Below are 16,492 nucleotides of genomic sequence, written 5' to 3' on the forward strand. Positions count from 1 at the left end.
GCTTAAAGTTAGGCGTGGTTCCTGGCACCAAGTGATATATTATAAACAGCGCTTAAATTTGAGTACCATATACTTCATTTTTTAGTCTTTGCTGATTTTTGGGCACCATTTATAGAATTTATTCCATGGTGCAAATTCTTTCCCAATGGTTTGTACATATATAATGGATCATGTGTGCATGCACCATTGGGACAGAGTGTGCACCATCCCCCAGATTCTATAAATGGCAATTGTGCGCCCAGTTATAGAACAGGATCAGATATGCACATAACATAATTAGGTAATAGGAACCAAATTGTCAATAAGTATCAAAATGGCATTACCAAGCACTAATTTGCAGTTACACGCATAACTGATTTGTGCCTGCATTTTGTAAACTGAGGTCCAAATTCCTAAGTTGCGTGTGCAAAACGGTACACACAGACAAATTGCACGTGCAATTTAATTGTTTAACGAGCCGACTGACAATTAACGCCTAATAAATGCTAACTTGCACTAATTAGAATTTATGTGCACAAATTTTCAGGTGCATTGGTGTGTACCAGTTCTAGTGCATGAGTCTGAAAAGTGAGCATGGCCAGGGGAGGAGAATGGGCAGATCAAGGGCGTTCCTAAAAGTTAACCTCACTGTTATAGAATACACCTGATTTGCACACAACTTGGGCCTAGTTTTTCTTGGCCTAATTGGGTGTGCCTAAATGTTAGCTACGTATGGCTGCTAAGTGTGATTCTGTATATGGCGCATGCCTTTTATGTAATCATACTAAGCGCCGTTCTGATTTGCGCTGATTCTTTTTAGACATCATATATAGAATTTTGGGGTGAGCATCTAACTTCTCTGACATGCAACTGCAAAAGGGGTATTAATATGAGAGGAGAATGGGTGCATTAGGGCAGTGTTCTTCAACCATCTGGCCACGACCCCCCATCTGGCTGGTGGAGGGATCTGGGAGGTGCGGGGAGAAGAGGAGAGATGCCAGCCAGGAGGAGAGTCATCTGCATCAGATTACTTCCTACAGGACGTGCTTCTCGCCGCGAGAGGCACGTACTTTAGGCAGGCAGCTGGTGTGGACGACTCTCCTCCTCGCCAGTGTGTCGCAGCACACCAGAAATCTCAGGGGGCACACAGTTTGCGATGCACTGGTTTAGAGTGTCCAGCCTGTGGGAAGAACAGACTTGGGAAGCCCTTACTTCGTATTGAATAAAGCTATTGTTTTATTTGCAACCACTGTATTCCTGAGAGTTCCAGCCCTGGCCACAGAGCCACATTAATACACCTACCTTTTAATCAAGAACTGTAACAACTCAGGTTAAACTATGACAAAAGAATATTAGGCTCTCTAAATAAAGTAATAATTATTTTTTGTTTTTCTTTAATGAAATTAAATTAACACTAAATTCATAAATTTTCTTCTATTCCAAGCTGTAAGTCACTAATCTCCCAGCAGAATAAGGTTCTTTTTCCCCAATGAGGCTTCCTCTACTGTGTACAGTACTTCCTGAGAAAAGCCAACAATCAGCATCCAGAGCATCTGAAAGGTTATGAAAATAGCTTTGGTATAAGCAGAGCATCAATACAGTTAAGATGAAGGTTTACAGAACTGTGGTGGTGATTGTACTGCTGTATTCCATAGAAACAGTAACCCTATATAAGCAATACATTAAACAAGTGAGGTACCTGTGACAGCTTTAGGAATTATATGAGAAGACACTGGGGCATTGAGAAAAGCTGGCATGACCATTGTTGAACATTTGTATAAGCTACACAACTGCGATGAATAGGTCATATTGTACATATTCCTAAGCATCGGCTCCCAAAGATTCCCCTTTGTGAAGAGTTTAAGGAAAGCAATCATGACAGAGGAGGTCAAAAGCTGTGTTGTGAGGAGGCTTTGAAAAGGATCTTGAAAATAAAACAAATCGCTTTGAGAACTGGGAAGAAGTTGGCAGAGATAGTTGTAAACAGAGATCCATGGTGAATGATTCTTTTTGGATAGTTGATATACATAGAGAGGCGGCTTATCATAAGTGCCATCTTCAACAGCTCAATATCAAGCAGGCCTCCAGTTTCTTTTGTACAAATTGTCAGAGAGTTTATTTCAAATCTGGACATCTTAATGTTTTGCCAAAAAAGTGTTACATTTCCCTCCTCCACAGCTTCCCTCATATGCAATGGACTGTCCAAGAACGTATGCACACTTGAACCACTTGAAATGTTAGGAAACAGATCTGGCATAAAATTCAAAATTAAGTGCTACATAGGGTCTGTTTTACAAAAATGGGAGGGAAGCCATTATACTAGGCCAAAGAAACTTGAAGCAGCACAGACACAACTGAAAAGATGTGAGGCCACAGGTGATCTGTAAGACAGCCAGGATAAAGTGCCATGCAAGAGACAATGGAGGCGGGAGAGTAATTAACCCTTGTGGGGAAATAGCTGCTTATGTAGCATTGCCAAAAATATATTTATAAAGGATAGAAATAGGATTAAACTCTCATCCTGTGAAGAGACAAACTTTACAAGAACAATGCATAGATATCTTATTATTTCCTAATAAAAATGAGGTTTTTTTTAAAAAAAGTATAATATGCACACCAAGGCTATTTACAAAACAGATAATGGTTACTGCGGATGAGCAAACTGGATGGGCCATTTGGCCTTTATCTGCCATCATATTTCTATAAAACTGAAATGTATAGGTCAAATTTAGCTCATACTCATGTATGTCAGGGTCTGTATATAAAAAGGAGGTGAATTTCATAATGGTTGGCAAAGGGTCATGAATCTGATATACCGCCTTTCCATGGGTATAGTCAAAGCAGTTTACATATGCAGGAATTTTTCTGTCCCTTGTGGGCTTACAACTAAGGTCCCCTTTTATCAAACTGTGATAGAGGATTTTACCGCGAGCCAGCAATGTAAATGCTCCGATGTTCAAAGGATTGAATGAGTGTCAGAGTATTTGCTGGCTCACGGTAAAATCCTCTACCACGGTGTGATAAAAGGGGCCTCAGTTATATACCTGAGTCAGTGGAGGGTTAAGTGACTTGTCCAGGGTCAGCAGGAGCTGCAGTGGGAATCCAACCCACTTCCCCAGATTCTCATCCACTCCTTAGTGCTAGATTGATGCGTGCTAAGTGCGTATTCTATATCACCAATTGCATGCTTAATTGCCGTTAAAGAATACTAGCGTAAGTCAGCATTTACATGCTAAACTTTAGGTGTGGTCACTAAGGTCACGTGAAACGCCAGGGTAAATGCTTGCACCTAAATGCTGTCAATTTTGCACATAACTTGCAGTATTCTAAAAAGTTAGTGCGCAAGTGCTTGGCATACCCAGACCCAACCCTTACCTCTCCTGTGTCCTCTCTCATGTTTATGTGCTATACAATGTAAGTGCTAACATTATAGGATAGCGCCAAAGTGCAGTTGTGCACATAACTGCAAATTAGCACCAGTGAGCAGCAATAACTCTATTTATCACCAATAATTGATTGTTAATGGGACAAATGGCCTAGTGGCTAGATCTGCTGCCTCAGTACCCTGACGTTGCAGGTTCAAGCCCAGTGCCACTCCTTTAACCCTAGGAAAGTTATGTAACCCTCTATTGCTCTAGATTTCCAGAAAGCTGTTGACAAAGTTCCTCATGAGAAGCTCATGAGAAAATTAAAGTCATGGGATAAGAGGCAATGTTCAAGTTTGGATTAAGAACTGGTTATCGTACAGAAAACAGAGGGTAGGGTTAAATGTCCATTTTTCTCAATGGAGGAGGGTAAATAGTGGTGTGCCACAGGGATCTGTACTGGGACCGGTGCTATTTGACTTATTTATAAATGATCTGGAAATTGGAATTACGAGTGAGGTGATTAAATTTGCAGATGATACTAAACTATTCAAAGTTGTTAAAACGCACTCAGACTTTGAAAAACTGCAGGAAAATCTTAAGAAATTGGAAGACTGGGCATCCAAATGGTAGATGAAATTTAACTTGGGCAAATGCAAAGTGATGCACATTGGGAAGAATAATCCAGATCATAGTTTCCAGATGCTAGAGTCCTTCTTGGGAGTCAGCGCACAAGAAAAGGATCTGGGTGTCATCGTGGGCAATGCACTGAAAGCTTCCGCCCAACGTGCGGTTGCAGCCAAAAAAAGCAAACAGGTTGCTAGGAATTATTAAAAAAGGGATGATTAACAAGACTAAAAATGTTATATTGCCTCTGTACCGCTCAATGGTGCGACCTCACCTTGAGTATTGCGTTCAGTTCTGGTCTCCTTATATTAAAAAAGATATAGCAGCACTAGAAAAGGTTCAAAGAAGAGCGACCAAGATGATAAAGGGAATGGATTTCCTCTTATATGAGGAAAGACTAAAGAGCTTAGGGCTCTTCAGCTTGGAAAAGAGAAGGCTGAGGGGAGATATGATTGAAGTCTACAAAATCCTGAGTAGTGTAGAACAGGTACAAGTGGATCGATTTTTTACTGCATCAAGATTTACAAAGACTAGGGGACACTCAATGAAGTTACAGGGAAATACTTTTAAAATCAAAAGGAGGAAATATTTATTTCACTCAGAGAATAGTTAAGCTTTGGAATACATTGCCAGAGGATGTGGTAAGAGCGGTTAATGTAGCTGGTTTTTAAAAAGGTTTGGACAAGTTCCTGGAGGAAAAATCCATAGACTTATGTGGAGACAGACATGGGGGAAGCCACTGCTTGCCCTAGATCAGTGGCATGGACTGCTGCTACTATTTGGGCTTTTGCCAAGTACTTGTGACTTGGATTGGCCTCCGTGAAGGTGGGATACCGGGCTAGATGGGCCACTGGGCTGATCTAGTAAGGCTATTCATATGTTCTGTGTTCTTAGGTTCCAAAATTCACCCAAAAATATTCATTTATTTTGTACTAGAAGAAGGGACAAAAATAATGATTATAAAGACTAGCCATACAAAATAATGGAGAAAAGACCTCAGCAGTTCCAGGGATAAATATCTCCTGAATATCACCAGGGATAAATATTTTCTGTTTCTGTCAGCTTCAAAGCTGCTATAGGAAATACATCCTTGGTCAAAAAAACTCGATTGACATTATTGAAATTTTCTAAGTCTTGTAATTTAATCTGTTCACTTCAGCTATTCAAAACCAATAAAAAATAGATAGTAAAGCACTTATCTGTAGAAGTGTCCCATCTCCAGTAGCAAAAGAGTCTTAGCAGAAATCCACGTGTTGAAAGTGCATCCACTTCCAGGAGCGCCGTTATAGCAGTCTATAGATTGCCTGACCAGGCCCTGTTTCGCTCAATCGCTTCATAAGGGGAAACTATTGTGAAAAAGAGCTACTGCTTCACTGACTTTTCTATGTTCTTAGGCACCACAGCTCACCAGGACAAACAGGGAATATACTTGGAGGACCTGATTAGATTGTGAATTCATTGTGAACCACTCAGCTGTGCAGATGCAAAATAAATCTGTAACTTTAACTTGTGCATGTAAGTGCCAAATTTATATAACTGTGTACAATTTGTATGTGCTAAGTGCAAAAATATGCACGTAGTATTATAGAATTAGGGGAAAATTGTATTGTAAACCATATTATATATGCTCAAAAAAGATAGTTCACGGTGTAATTCTATATCCAAGCATATATTTCTGGAGTCCATAGGGTAGAAATATTTATGTCTGTAGCTAAACTAAAGGATCTTAAAAATGTTTCTAAGGTGCTTCCTTCCAATAGGCTTCAAATCTTTTTTTTTCCTTTTTAAACCTTTATTGATTTTTAATCTAAAACAAGTGTCATACAAATGATCAAAACAATAGGTATTACATACATTACACTAATAATCTGTACAGGTAACATATATATCTTTCAAGATTTTAAGTAATCCTTCATCTAATAATTGCATAATATAACATAATATATAATATAAATGAAGAATAAAGTTACCAAGATGTCCCCATCAATATTTATTCCACTCCCTCCAACCCCCCACCCTCCATGGGTGTGTAAAGGTAAATGAACAAAGGAAAGATAAGATAAATATAAATTATTATAATTTTACAAATTTAGTCAATGGGTTCCGAACTGTGAGGAATATTTTATTGTTGCCAAATATCTTCTCTTACAACAACTACCATTTGAAATTATATTTCACTATTTGTCCTTTAGCTGTCAAAATAATGTAGGTGAATTGAGTCCATTGAGAATATAAGCACTAATGGTGGATGTGTATATAGAGATAAATTTTAATTCGGCATAGCTGCTAGCATTATAATAGGTAGTCCCATGAAGAACCCCATCACTCAAAATAGATTTTGCCAATTGTTCTAGAATGGGGAGGAATATTCTAAAATTACTGTATCCAATAATGATGTTGTCAAAACCCTATTGGTTCACTTTCTACATTTTTTTAAAACCACAAAACCAGGCTTAGAATTAGCTTTGTCAGCTGGTAAACCACCTAATATAGCAGCAAACAAATTCAAGCAAAGAATAGATTTATCACTATATCTGACTGACCTTTCTGCTTATGCACAATGACAAATTCGCACCTCCCTGTATATATCAGCAGGTTCTCAAGCTAGTAAGGCACGCATAAGCTGTAAAAATGCTTCACAAGATTGGCAAATTGGAGCCCTGGAGAACAAGGTGAAATATTTACTTATCTTATGTAAAAGTAGCAGCAGCAGTTCTTTACTTTGCAAAGTGTGTTTTTAAACATCTTCTCACATCTGCGCAATAATTACACTATGTAACACAACTTTTGATCCTGGGCAGTAAGGGGGAAATTCCATAAGAGGTGCCTAAAGTTAGGCCCCTAACTTACATAACTGTAGTGTGGTTTTTTTTTAGCGCCGCCTATGGCAGTAACAGCTCCGACGCTCGTAGAATTCCTATGAGCATCGGAGCTGTTACTGCCACAGCCGGTGCTAAAAACCGCACCATGGTTTTGTAAAAGGGGGGGGGAGGGTTAATTTGGAAATTGGCTTCAATAATGAGCTTTAACAAGCTCATAAATGGGAAAAAAATACAATTTAATTGGGAGATAGGTTCCTATCATCTTAGATAGAATTCTACAAAAGATAGGCGCTTATCGCTTGACACCTAACACCAGGCGTGATTCTCTTAAGGACTTTAAAACCCTGGCCTATATTACAGGCGTATAAATTAGGCACCACTAAGCATGATTCTGTAATGGGCACCTAAGTATGATTGACATGCGATAAGCGTCTAACTTTAGTCACCTATATTTAAGGCGCCTATTTTTTAAGGCACCCATTATAGAATCTGACCCTCTGCGCAATTTCCTAATTGCTCATACCTAAAATGTATAGAAAATGTCTATTATTTCCATAAAACTTTGCTTTTGTGACCAGTGTAGGCAAATTTTGCAATTTACCTATTTAAAATGTGAAAATGCTGAATTTTCATCAATCTTATAAAGACATAAAAAGCAACATATGAATCATAATTAACATGCATTTATACTGAAGTTGTACAAAGATGACCACAGAAGTTTTAGAAGTGAGTAGGCTTTTGAGATTTGTGATTATATTGAAAGTCACTTTCTTTCTTTTTTTTAATTCTTTATTGATTTTTAATCGAAAACAGTGTCATACAAATGAAAGAACAGTAGGTATTACATGCATTACACTAATATCTATACAGGTAACATTAATATCATTCAATAATTTCAGTTTCTTACATATAATAATAGCAGAATATATCTTAATATATAATACAAATGAAGAATAAAGCTACCCAAATGTCGCTATCAATAGTTACTCCCCCACCTTCCAACCCCCCATCCCCCTGGATGTGTAAAAATAAATGAACTAAAGGAAAGATATGATAAATATTCATTATTATATTTTTACAAATTTTGTCAATGGGCTCCAAACTTTATTAAAAACTTCACTAAAACCCTTACACTCTGCGTTAAATCGTTCATATCTGTACGTAGTGCACACATTCACCCACCAAAAAGTATAATTTATTCTATCATGGGTTTTCCAATTACTGGTAATCAATTGAATGGCTATTCCTGTTAAGATCATAAATAGACGACTCATATTTATCTAGTCACTTTCATGAATCAGTGAGGTAGTAATGAATAAAAACTTGAAAAAAACATGTTCTAATTATATTGTCCCTGGTAGCGGCATTTGAAGTCCAGTATATCCTGGTGGATTACTCACCTTGCTTCTCTGAGTATTCTCCCACATTCTCCTTGAATGTCTCAAGATGAGCATCAAGGACATGGACTTTGAGAGACATCCTACAGCCCATTTTACAGTAATTCTGCATCAGATTCTCAACCAACTCCACGTAGTTTTTGGCCTTGTGATTGCCCAAGAAGCCTCGAGCCACTGCGACAAAGCTCTTCCAAGCCATTTCCTCCTTCTTAGTTAGCTTCTTGGGAAATTCCTTGCACTCCAGGATCTTCTTTATCTGTGGTCTGACGAAGACACCAGCTTTGACATTTGCCTCAGACAAATTAGGGAAGATGTCTTGAAGGTACTTGAAGGCTGCTGACTCCATAACTAGAGTTCTGACAAATTGTTTCATTAGGCCCAATTTGATGTGCAGTGGTGGTATCAGCACCTTCCAGGGGTCCACCAGTAGTTTCCACATGATGTTTTCTCCCCACTGAGAACTCGGTCCGCAATGGCTAGTCCTACCTTTGATAGTGAGCCTTTGTGTCCCTGCTGTCCCAAAGGCAGAGATAGCAGGGATACTTGGTAAAACCACCTTAGAGACCCATTGGGAATGCCACCATTTTGACGTCTCTGATGACCTTCCAGCTATACTATCATACTTCAAGGCGCCTAGTAAGGGCTTAATGCTGTTATAATCCTCTGAGGTGCACTGAGTGAGCCAATGGAAGAGACAGGGACTTGTTCCTATTATGCAGCAGCATGGCTTTAATGCTCCTGGATGAGCTGTCAAAAACAGATGCCACTCTTTCGGGTTACAGGTGATTCCAATTGACTGAAACAGACTGGTCACATTGTGGCAGAAGCAGAGCCCATATTAATGGTTGAAGAAGATGGAAAAAGCTTAGTGATACTTCCTCTAATCTGTGAGTTGCACACTTTCATCCAAGTTCTACTGCTTGAACTTAGATGTCAAAAGGGCCCCAAAGTTTACTTAGCTTGGAATCAATCTGGAATGTTGTACAAAAAAAGGTCAATTTCAAAATATCAATGTTCTGGTCATAAAAGCAAAGTTTGAGGGGAGTGGTAGCCATTTTCTATACTTTTGTGGCATAGGCAAAAGAACACAAAAAATAAAAATTTGTTATGTAATATTATTTAATGCTCTAGGAAGAGGATATTTCAGAAAGAAGATTGTTACTATATATACACACATCTTTGCATTTTAAACAGTTGCATTACAAGTCGTGGAGGGCCATAATCAAAAGAAACATCTAAGTCCGATTTGGATGTAGGGTGCTAGTCGTCCAAAGTCGGCACCGGTAAAATGGCCATTCTCAAAAAGTACATCTAAACTATTCCGTGTTTCGAAAATTGTCTATCTGTACATCCAGGCGTTTGATTGTCCAGACCGCCACTACGTCTATCTTTATACCATATTCTTGACCAAAAATTTGGCCAAGTCCCAAACGCCCAGAACAAGACCTTTTGAATGTGGAAGGGGCCAATATTGTGATGGAGTGGCTAGTGGCCACCCAGACATGGCAACAGAGCAGTGGGGCACCTTATAGGGCACTGCTGTGAACTTCACAAAAAGGGTATCACATAAACATCTCACCAGAACTCCCTTATAGGTTATGGTGAGCCCCACAAAACCCACTATACCCACCTGTCTACAACTCCAATAGCCCTTATGGCTATAGGTGGCACCTATATCGCAGTACAGTAGGGTTTTGGGGTTTTTTGCTGGGCTCACATTTTCCACTATGAATGTAGTGGTTAGAGTGGCTTATGGGCCTGGGTCTCCAGTTCACTAACCCACCCTCTAGACTACTTAAGCTACCTCTGTGCAGCTGTACTAGGCTTTCCTATGCCAGGTGCTAATGTTCCAGAGGCAGATATGTACGTTTTTATTTTGAACTGTACTTTGTCTCTGCAGTGGTTATCTGGTCACTTTTGATACCTTTTGGGCACTCATACCTTTCTTTACATCGTCTGACAACATATAAGTTTTGCCTAGGCAGTCTTGTCAAACATTCTAGATCTTCAGCTAGCGGTCTTGGAAAAATATAAAGCTCAAAGATAATTATATGATTTTATTTAGGAGTAAATGTTTTTTTTGTAAGAGAATGTTCCTTAGTATGCCTGCTGTTTATATGGATTAGGTCTATACTATCTAATAATGGATTTCCTTTTTATATTTGGGGGTTTTTTAACATCATTTTTATTAAAGAGACCACAAGAGAAACAAGCATGGGTCCAAACTGACACAGGGGAAGGGAGTGGGGTTCTGTATGAATGGGGAGCTTGAGAGGGGTTTGCTTGACTGTTTGATTGTTCTGTGTTGGTTGGTATGTGTGTTGTTTCTTGTGTGGGATATTCCAGGGGTGGGATGAAACATCTTCAAAACTTTATTTTTATTATATTTTGTAAACCGATTGGACCAATAAAATGAACAAGCAGTATAATAAGTTTCATAAACCATAACCATACCATTATCCTTGTAGGACGACTAAGTCTAGGTCAGCCCACATCCTCCCCTAACCACTCTTCCAAAAACACCCCTTTCAGCTCTGGGTGCACAGAAGGCTTCAGAGGCCTAAAATGTCCCTGGATACATCCAAAAAGATGTTTTGATTATCGACACTTGAATGACCTATCTTTTAGATCGTCCAAATGCCGACTTGAGTAGGTTTTTAGACATATTTAAGTTCAAGTTATGAGCCGCTTATTGTTTAACAACAGTGTCTACGATCCTTATAATTGCCAAATTGGTTGAAAAGTATGTTTGTGTGGTTTGTTCAGGATATAGATTCTCTGTGAAAGGTCAGATTCAGATTTTATTGCAGCGGTATTCTCTTGCTTGTCTGGGATCTAATTATAGCCCACAGGAAATCAACTTTAAGCTGTTTCTTTATATTAAATTAATAAATATGTGGGCCTATTTATTGAACAACTTAAATCTGGCTATGAATGCCTAGTTTTACCAAATGTTAGTTATTGCTATATTCGCTGTGATAAGTAGCATAGCATAGTGAATGCCACAATATGCATTCATATAGCTGAAAACATGTGGTCATTTACCTGTCTCTTGAATGTTCATGTGATCAGTATTCCAGTTGGGCCAAGATCCTAAAAGGAGATGTAGTCTCTAGTTACTACCCTCCAATACTAACTTCTGCTCCACAATGATTCCTCCCATTCCATTCCTCATATATCCAATCCCTCCAACACTACTCCAATTCGGCTTCCAATAAAAAAAAAAAAAAAAGAAAGAAAACACCTCAACCCCTCTACACACACACACTTTTATCCAAGGGAAGCTTCAAGTCTTTAGAGCGGAAGCAAAGCTCAATTGTTTTTAGTTTGACAGTCTTATTTATGCCAGCTGACCTGAGGGTTCCCTTTGTCTCACATGTTCTAAGGGTAGGAGAGCCACAGAATTTTCAAATTTATTTCACTAATAATCCTGGGGCATGTTCAAGTAGAATAATAACAATAATGATAACAACAACAACTGAATTTGTAATCTGTTCATACCTAGGGCCGTAGCGAGCTATGTGTGGATAGTGTGGCTGCCCAGGGTGCAAGGGAGGCAGGGGCTCCAAAATTGAGCGCTATCTATCGCTTTCCCTGCTTGGCTGTGGCTCAGTGGGCAGGATAGGAACTCAAGGGGGCATTTTGCAAGGGGTGCTTTTCCGGCTCAGGACAGTCCTGCTCACACCTTAACAGTTAAGAACAAATAACAATATATAAGAAGAAACTAGTCATATCCAGGAGTACATCATACTACATATATCGTATAAAAGATATATTAATAAGAACATTCCTAAACCATTCTTCTTAGACAAATAGATTTTACAATGTGTACGACAAATCTAATATGAGACTGAAGACCTAAGAGTAGTTTAATTTTTTTCCTACCTTAACCACTTGATATGACAATATTTGCTCAAATAATTTTAACCTTTGAGAACACCCTTTGGAGATGGATAGCTGAAAAATTTATTATTAATTTTCCTTTGAATAGAATCCTTTTTTGCAATAATGAATTGTCCATGGAAATAATCCGGTGTCATACCAAAAATAACTTTATATAAGAAGCAGAAGAGTTCAAAAAACGTCCTCGCTTCTACTGGAAGCCAATGTGATTTTTTTAAGTAAGATGATATTCTATCTGATTTCTTTAAAGAGTAGATCAGACACAAGGCTGTGTTTTATATTGTCTGTAATGTTTTTCCTAACTCTTTTATATATCCTTGTGAGGAAAGAGTAGAGCAGCCTGACAGCAGGGAGCGCTAAATGACATGAGCAAGACCTCTGCCAGAGGGACAGGGTTCAGAGGAAAGGAAAGTTTAAAAGCCTCGGAAGCATGTAAGAGTCAGGGAGATCCCGCAGCAAGGCAAGACCCTGAGGCAAGAAGTTGTTCAACCTGTGGTTGATAGAAGCAGATGCTTTGGTGAGGTAGGACTAGCCTAGTTAAATTAACAGAGTGTGGATTAAACATTTTGGAAAAATAATGTACTTGGACTAAAGAGCCTGTAAGGGTCAAGGATTAAAAAGAAACTAGCCCCCTCCCCCTTTTACAAAACCGTAGCACTGTTTTTAGCGCCGGCTGCGGCAGTAACAGCTCCGATGCTCATAGAATTCCTATGAGCATCATAAGAACATAAGAATAACCTTACCGGGTCACATCAATGGTCCATCAAGCCCGGTAGCCCATTCTCACGGTGGCCAGTCCAGGTTACTAATACCTGGCCAAAATGCAAGGAGTAGCAACATTCCATGCTATTGATCCAGGGCAAACAGTGGCTTCCCCCATGTCTTTCTCAATAACAGACTATGGACTTTTCCTCCAGGAAATTGTCCAAACCTTTCTTAAAACCAGCTATGCTAGCCGCTCTTACCGCAACCTTTGGCAATGTGTTCCATCGGAGCTGTTACCACAATGGTCGGTTCTAAAACAACGCGCTACAGTTTTGTAAAAATGGGGGAGGGGAGTAAATAACACACCAGTTGGTTATTGATTTGAGTGTTCAGCCTAAAAAGAAAACTGACTTGAGAAAATATTGTTTTGAACTTGCAACCCTTATGTGCTTAGCTGTATTCTTGAGGGTTCCATCCTTGGCCATAGACAATCCTATCCTAATTAAGCAATATTGCAATAATCAATTTGACTCAGAATAATAGATTAAACTAAAATTTTAAACTGATCTACTTTGAAATATTTACATATTCCTCTTAGCCAGTGTGCCACAGCAAAGTGGTATATTCTGAAAAGATTCTGAGTGTGCCACAAGAGATTCCAGAATTTTGCTTTATTTTAAAAAATTCCCTTCACAAGTATACACTAGAATAGATAACATGTACATTGTTTATGCAAGAGTCTGTCAATGTTATGGGCTTCTGTGTGTGTAAGCATACAACCACCCAGGCAAGCATCATTCTTTGACTTGATTGGCTCTTGAAAACTAACGACAAGTAAATTCTTTTTTTTTTTTAATGCCGTAGTTATTCTAACTTGAGCACCAAAGTAATCAAGGCTTTGTCACCATTTGGATCTTCTTATCTTTGCGAACTTGGATTTTCAGCTCTGACAGAAACTAAGGGGTCCTTTTACTAAGGTACGCTAGCCGATTTAGCGTGCGCTAAATATTAGTGCACGCTAATACCTTAGTAAAAGGACCCCTAATTTTTTTTTAAAAATGAGAACGACTGCAGATGGTGGATGATGAAATGCACATCCATCGTGTTGATTAACAATTCTATTCTATCTGCTTTAGCCTTACCATTGTTACAATTACCCACACATAGCTTAACATAGCTTAACTCATATTTATTTTTTTGTTGGTTTTGCTCTGCTGGAATGTTTGTATAGCCCAGTGGTCTCAAATCCGCGGCCCGTGGACCACATGCAACCCGCTAGGTACTATTTTGAGATCCTCGGTATGTTTATCATAATCACAAAAGTAAAATAAAACAGGTTGTTGATCATATGCCTCTTTAGCTATAAATTACAATATTATTATTAAGACTTAGCCAAAAGGAAAGATTTCTAAACTATAAAGAGTTTTACATCATTCAAAATTGTCATTTTTTTTTTTCTGAGGCCCTCCAAGTACCTACAAATCCAAAATGTGGCCCTGCAAATGGTTTGGGTTTGAGACCACTGGTATAGCCAATCTACTAAAATGTTTTTAAAAAGATAGATGCACTGAGGACAAGTACATCTGAGAAATGACCATTTTTGAAACAAAAAATGTGTTTTGTTGTTTCAAAAATGGTCATTTTCACTACTGGATTTTTGTGTGTGTTCCGCAAAACATCCAAACTTGGATTTGGCGTCATACCAAAGATGCCCCTCATAGAGTAGTATTTGAGCATTGACACAAACCATAAATGAGATTTTCAGGTTGGAACATCAACAGTTCCTGCCAGTTTAGATCCCTAAAATATATGTCACCATGAACTTTCCTGCAGCAGCCACATCCTATGGGAGGACCAATTTTATAAATGCAGACATCAATAACATCAATGTCAACCATCTCACCTTACAGTATAGATGTGTCAGGTTTGGCACCTCAATATCTATGTGAGGATTTTTGATTACAGGTGTTGCAGTGCTGAACCCTACGGTACCCCTGGCACTGACTTCACAATCCCCATACCCAATCACATCAGTACAATCCTTGCACCCCCTCCCCCCCCCCACACACACCTGATATCAGTTAACACTTCTCTGGATCCCACCCCTCTGGACCCTCCAGCCATTACCAGGACTTATCCTGGTAATCATGGAATGAGGAAGGAGCAATCCCCTCCAGATTGGTGTAGCCTGACTTCAGTACCAGGAAGAGGCGGTCAGAAAATACTGAGAATGATTTTCAGCACCTACTGGCACCCCAGCTGCCCTCTCCTGCCTTCGATCAGCAACTAAACCACATTCGCGGTTTTTTGAAATTCACTGGCTTTCCTGGAACTGAACCCCTGCAAATTTCGGGGAGTACTGTACTATATCTGGAGGTCAACCTTCCATTGCATGTATTTTCATGCACCTAATTCCTGAGGTAATATGCAAAAATAAAATTAACTCCTATGAGTTACCACCCAGAAAAAGGAACTAGACATTACCTCTACATTGAAATCCTATGTTGATGGCAACCAGAAAAGCACATATTAACATTAGGCATATTTTGGATAGGAATGCAAAGATTTGTCAGAATGCCTCTATCACTCCATGGTGCAACTGCATTCTGAATATTTCATGCAATTCTAGATACCTCAGCTCAGAAAAGATGTAGTAAATTAGAAAATGATACAGGATGGAATGACTAACCTATGAGGATCAGCTAAAGAGATTAAGACGTTAGAGTTTGGAGAAGAGACAACTGAAAGGAGATATGATAGATGTAAAATCATGAGTACAGTAGAATTGGTAAATGTAAATCTATTGTTCATTCGGAAAGTACAAAGACTAGAGATCAGGGCATGAAGTTATTAAATAATTCAAAACAAATTGACAAAATATTTGTACACACACATCCCCAGATTCTATATACTGTAGGTTGCCCAAAGTTGGGTGTGCAAATTAATTAGCTAATGAGGCATCAGCAATAATTTGTGTTATTTGGCACTAATTTGGAGTTATGTGTACATCTGCCCTATGTGCTATTCTATAACATGTGCTCTTAAATTTCATAGTGCGCAATCCCACAGGGGCCTAGCCATAGTTGGAGCAGAGGCGGATCAGAGAGCATCCAGAAGTTAGGCACAATGTTATAGAATCAGGGTCGGATTAAAGGGTAGGCCTAATAGGCATGTTTTTCGAGCCTGAGGAAGTCAGGGGAGCTTGATGCACTGCTTTGATGATGTCATAGAGACTGTGAAGGTGGGCATGTGACTGGATGGTTACTCTGAATCTGGCAAACAAGCATGCTGGGTGTTTTGAGTTTCTTTACTAGACTGATCTATTCCCTAAGCAAATATGATCACATCACCACTGTATCCCTAGTCTCACACTAGTTACCTATATAAGCGCAAATACTATTCAAATTCTACTGTCTATTATTCAAAGTAATGAATAGCACTGCCCCCACGTATCTAATGAATCGCATAAACCGGAATAAATCAACCAGACAAAGGAGAACTCGGATCCCATTTACCCACCCCCCAATGAAAGGTACACAGCGCAAGAAGATGTATGGCAACCTACTAGCAATGCAAGCAGCAAAACTTGATCACCTCCTCTCCAACATGCTGACAACAACGACCAACTTCAAATCATTTCGAAAAGAAATCAAAACTCTGTTATTCATAAAATTTATCAAGATCTCCATAACTA

At 39.0% G+C, this 16,492-nt stretch overlaps 1 protein-coding gene across 4 annotated transcripts in view; it reads left to right on the top strand.

Annotated features, from left to right (window-relative positions):
* RORB (RAR related orphan receptor B) overlaps positions 1-16,492 on the top strand; it is a 257,317-nt gene that overhangs the window by 97,811 nt on the left and 143,014 nt on the right. Inside the window, exon 2 of one of the 4 annotated variants that reach the window (XM_033956366.1) lies at positions 5,366-5,486. The exons of the other annotated variants lie outside the window; for them this stretch is intronic. Coding sequence (XP_033812257.1) covers positions 5,453-5,486 — 34 coding nt within the window. The 5' untranslated portion in view covers positions 5,366-5,452. The remainder of the gene's footprint in view (positions 1-5,365; positions 5,487-16,492) is intronic. 4 annotated transcript variants of the gene reach the window in all.

The sequence above is a fragment of the Geotrypetes seraphini genome, chromosome 1, assembly GCF_902459505.1.
Source record: "Geotrypetes seraphini chromosome 1, aGeoSer1.1, whole genome shotgun sequence".
Lineage (NCBI taxonomy): Eukaryota > Metazoa > Chordata > Amphibia > Gymnophiona > Dermophiidae > Geotrypetes > Geotrypetes seraphini.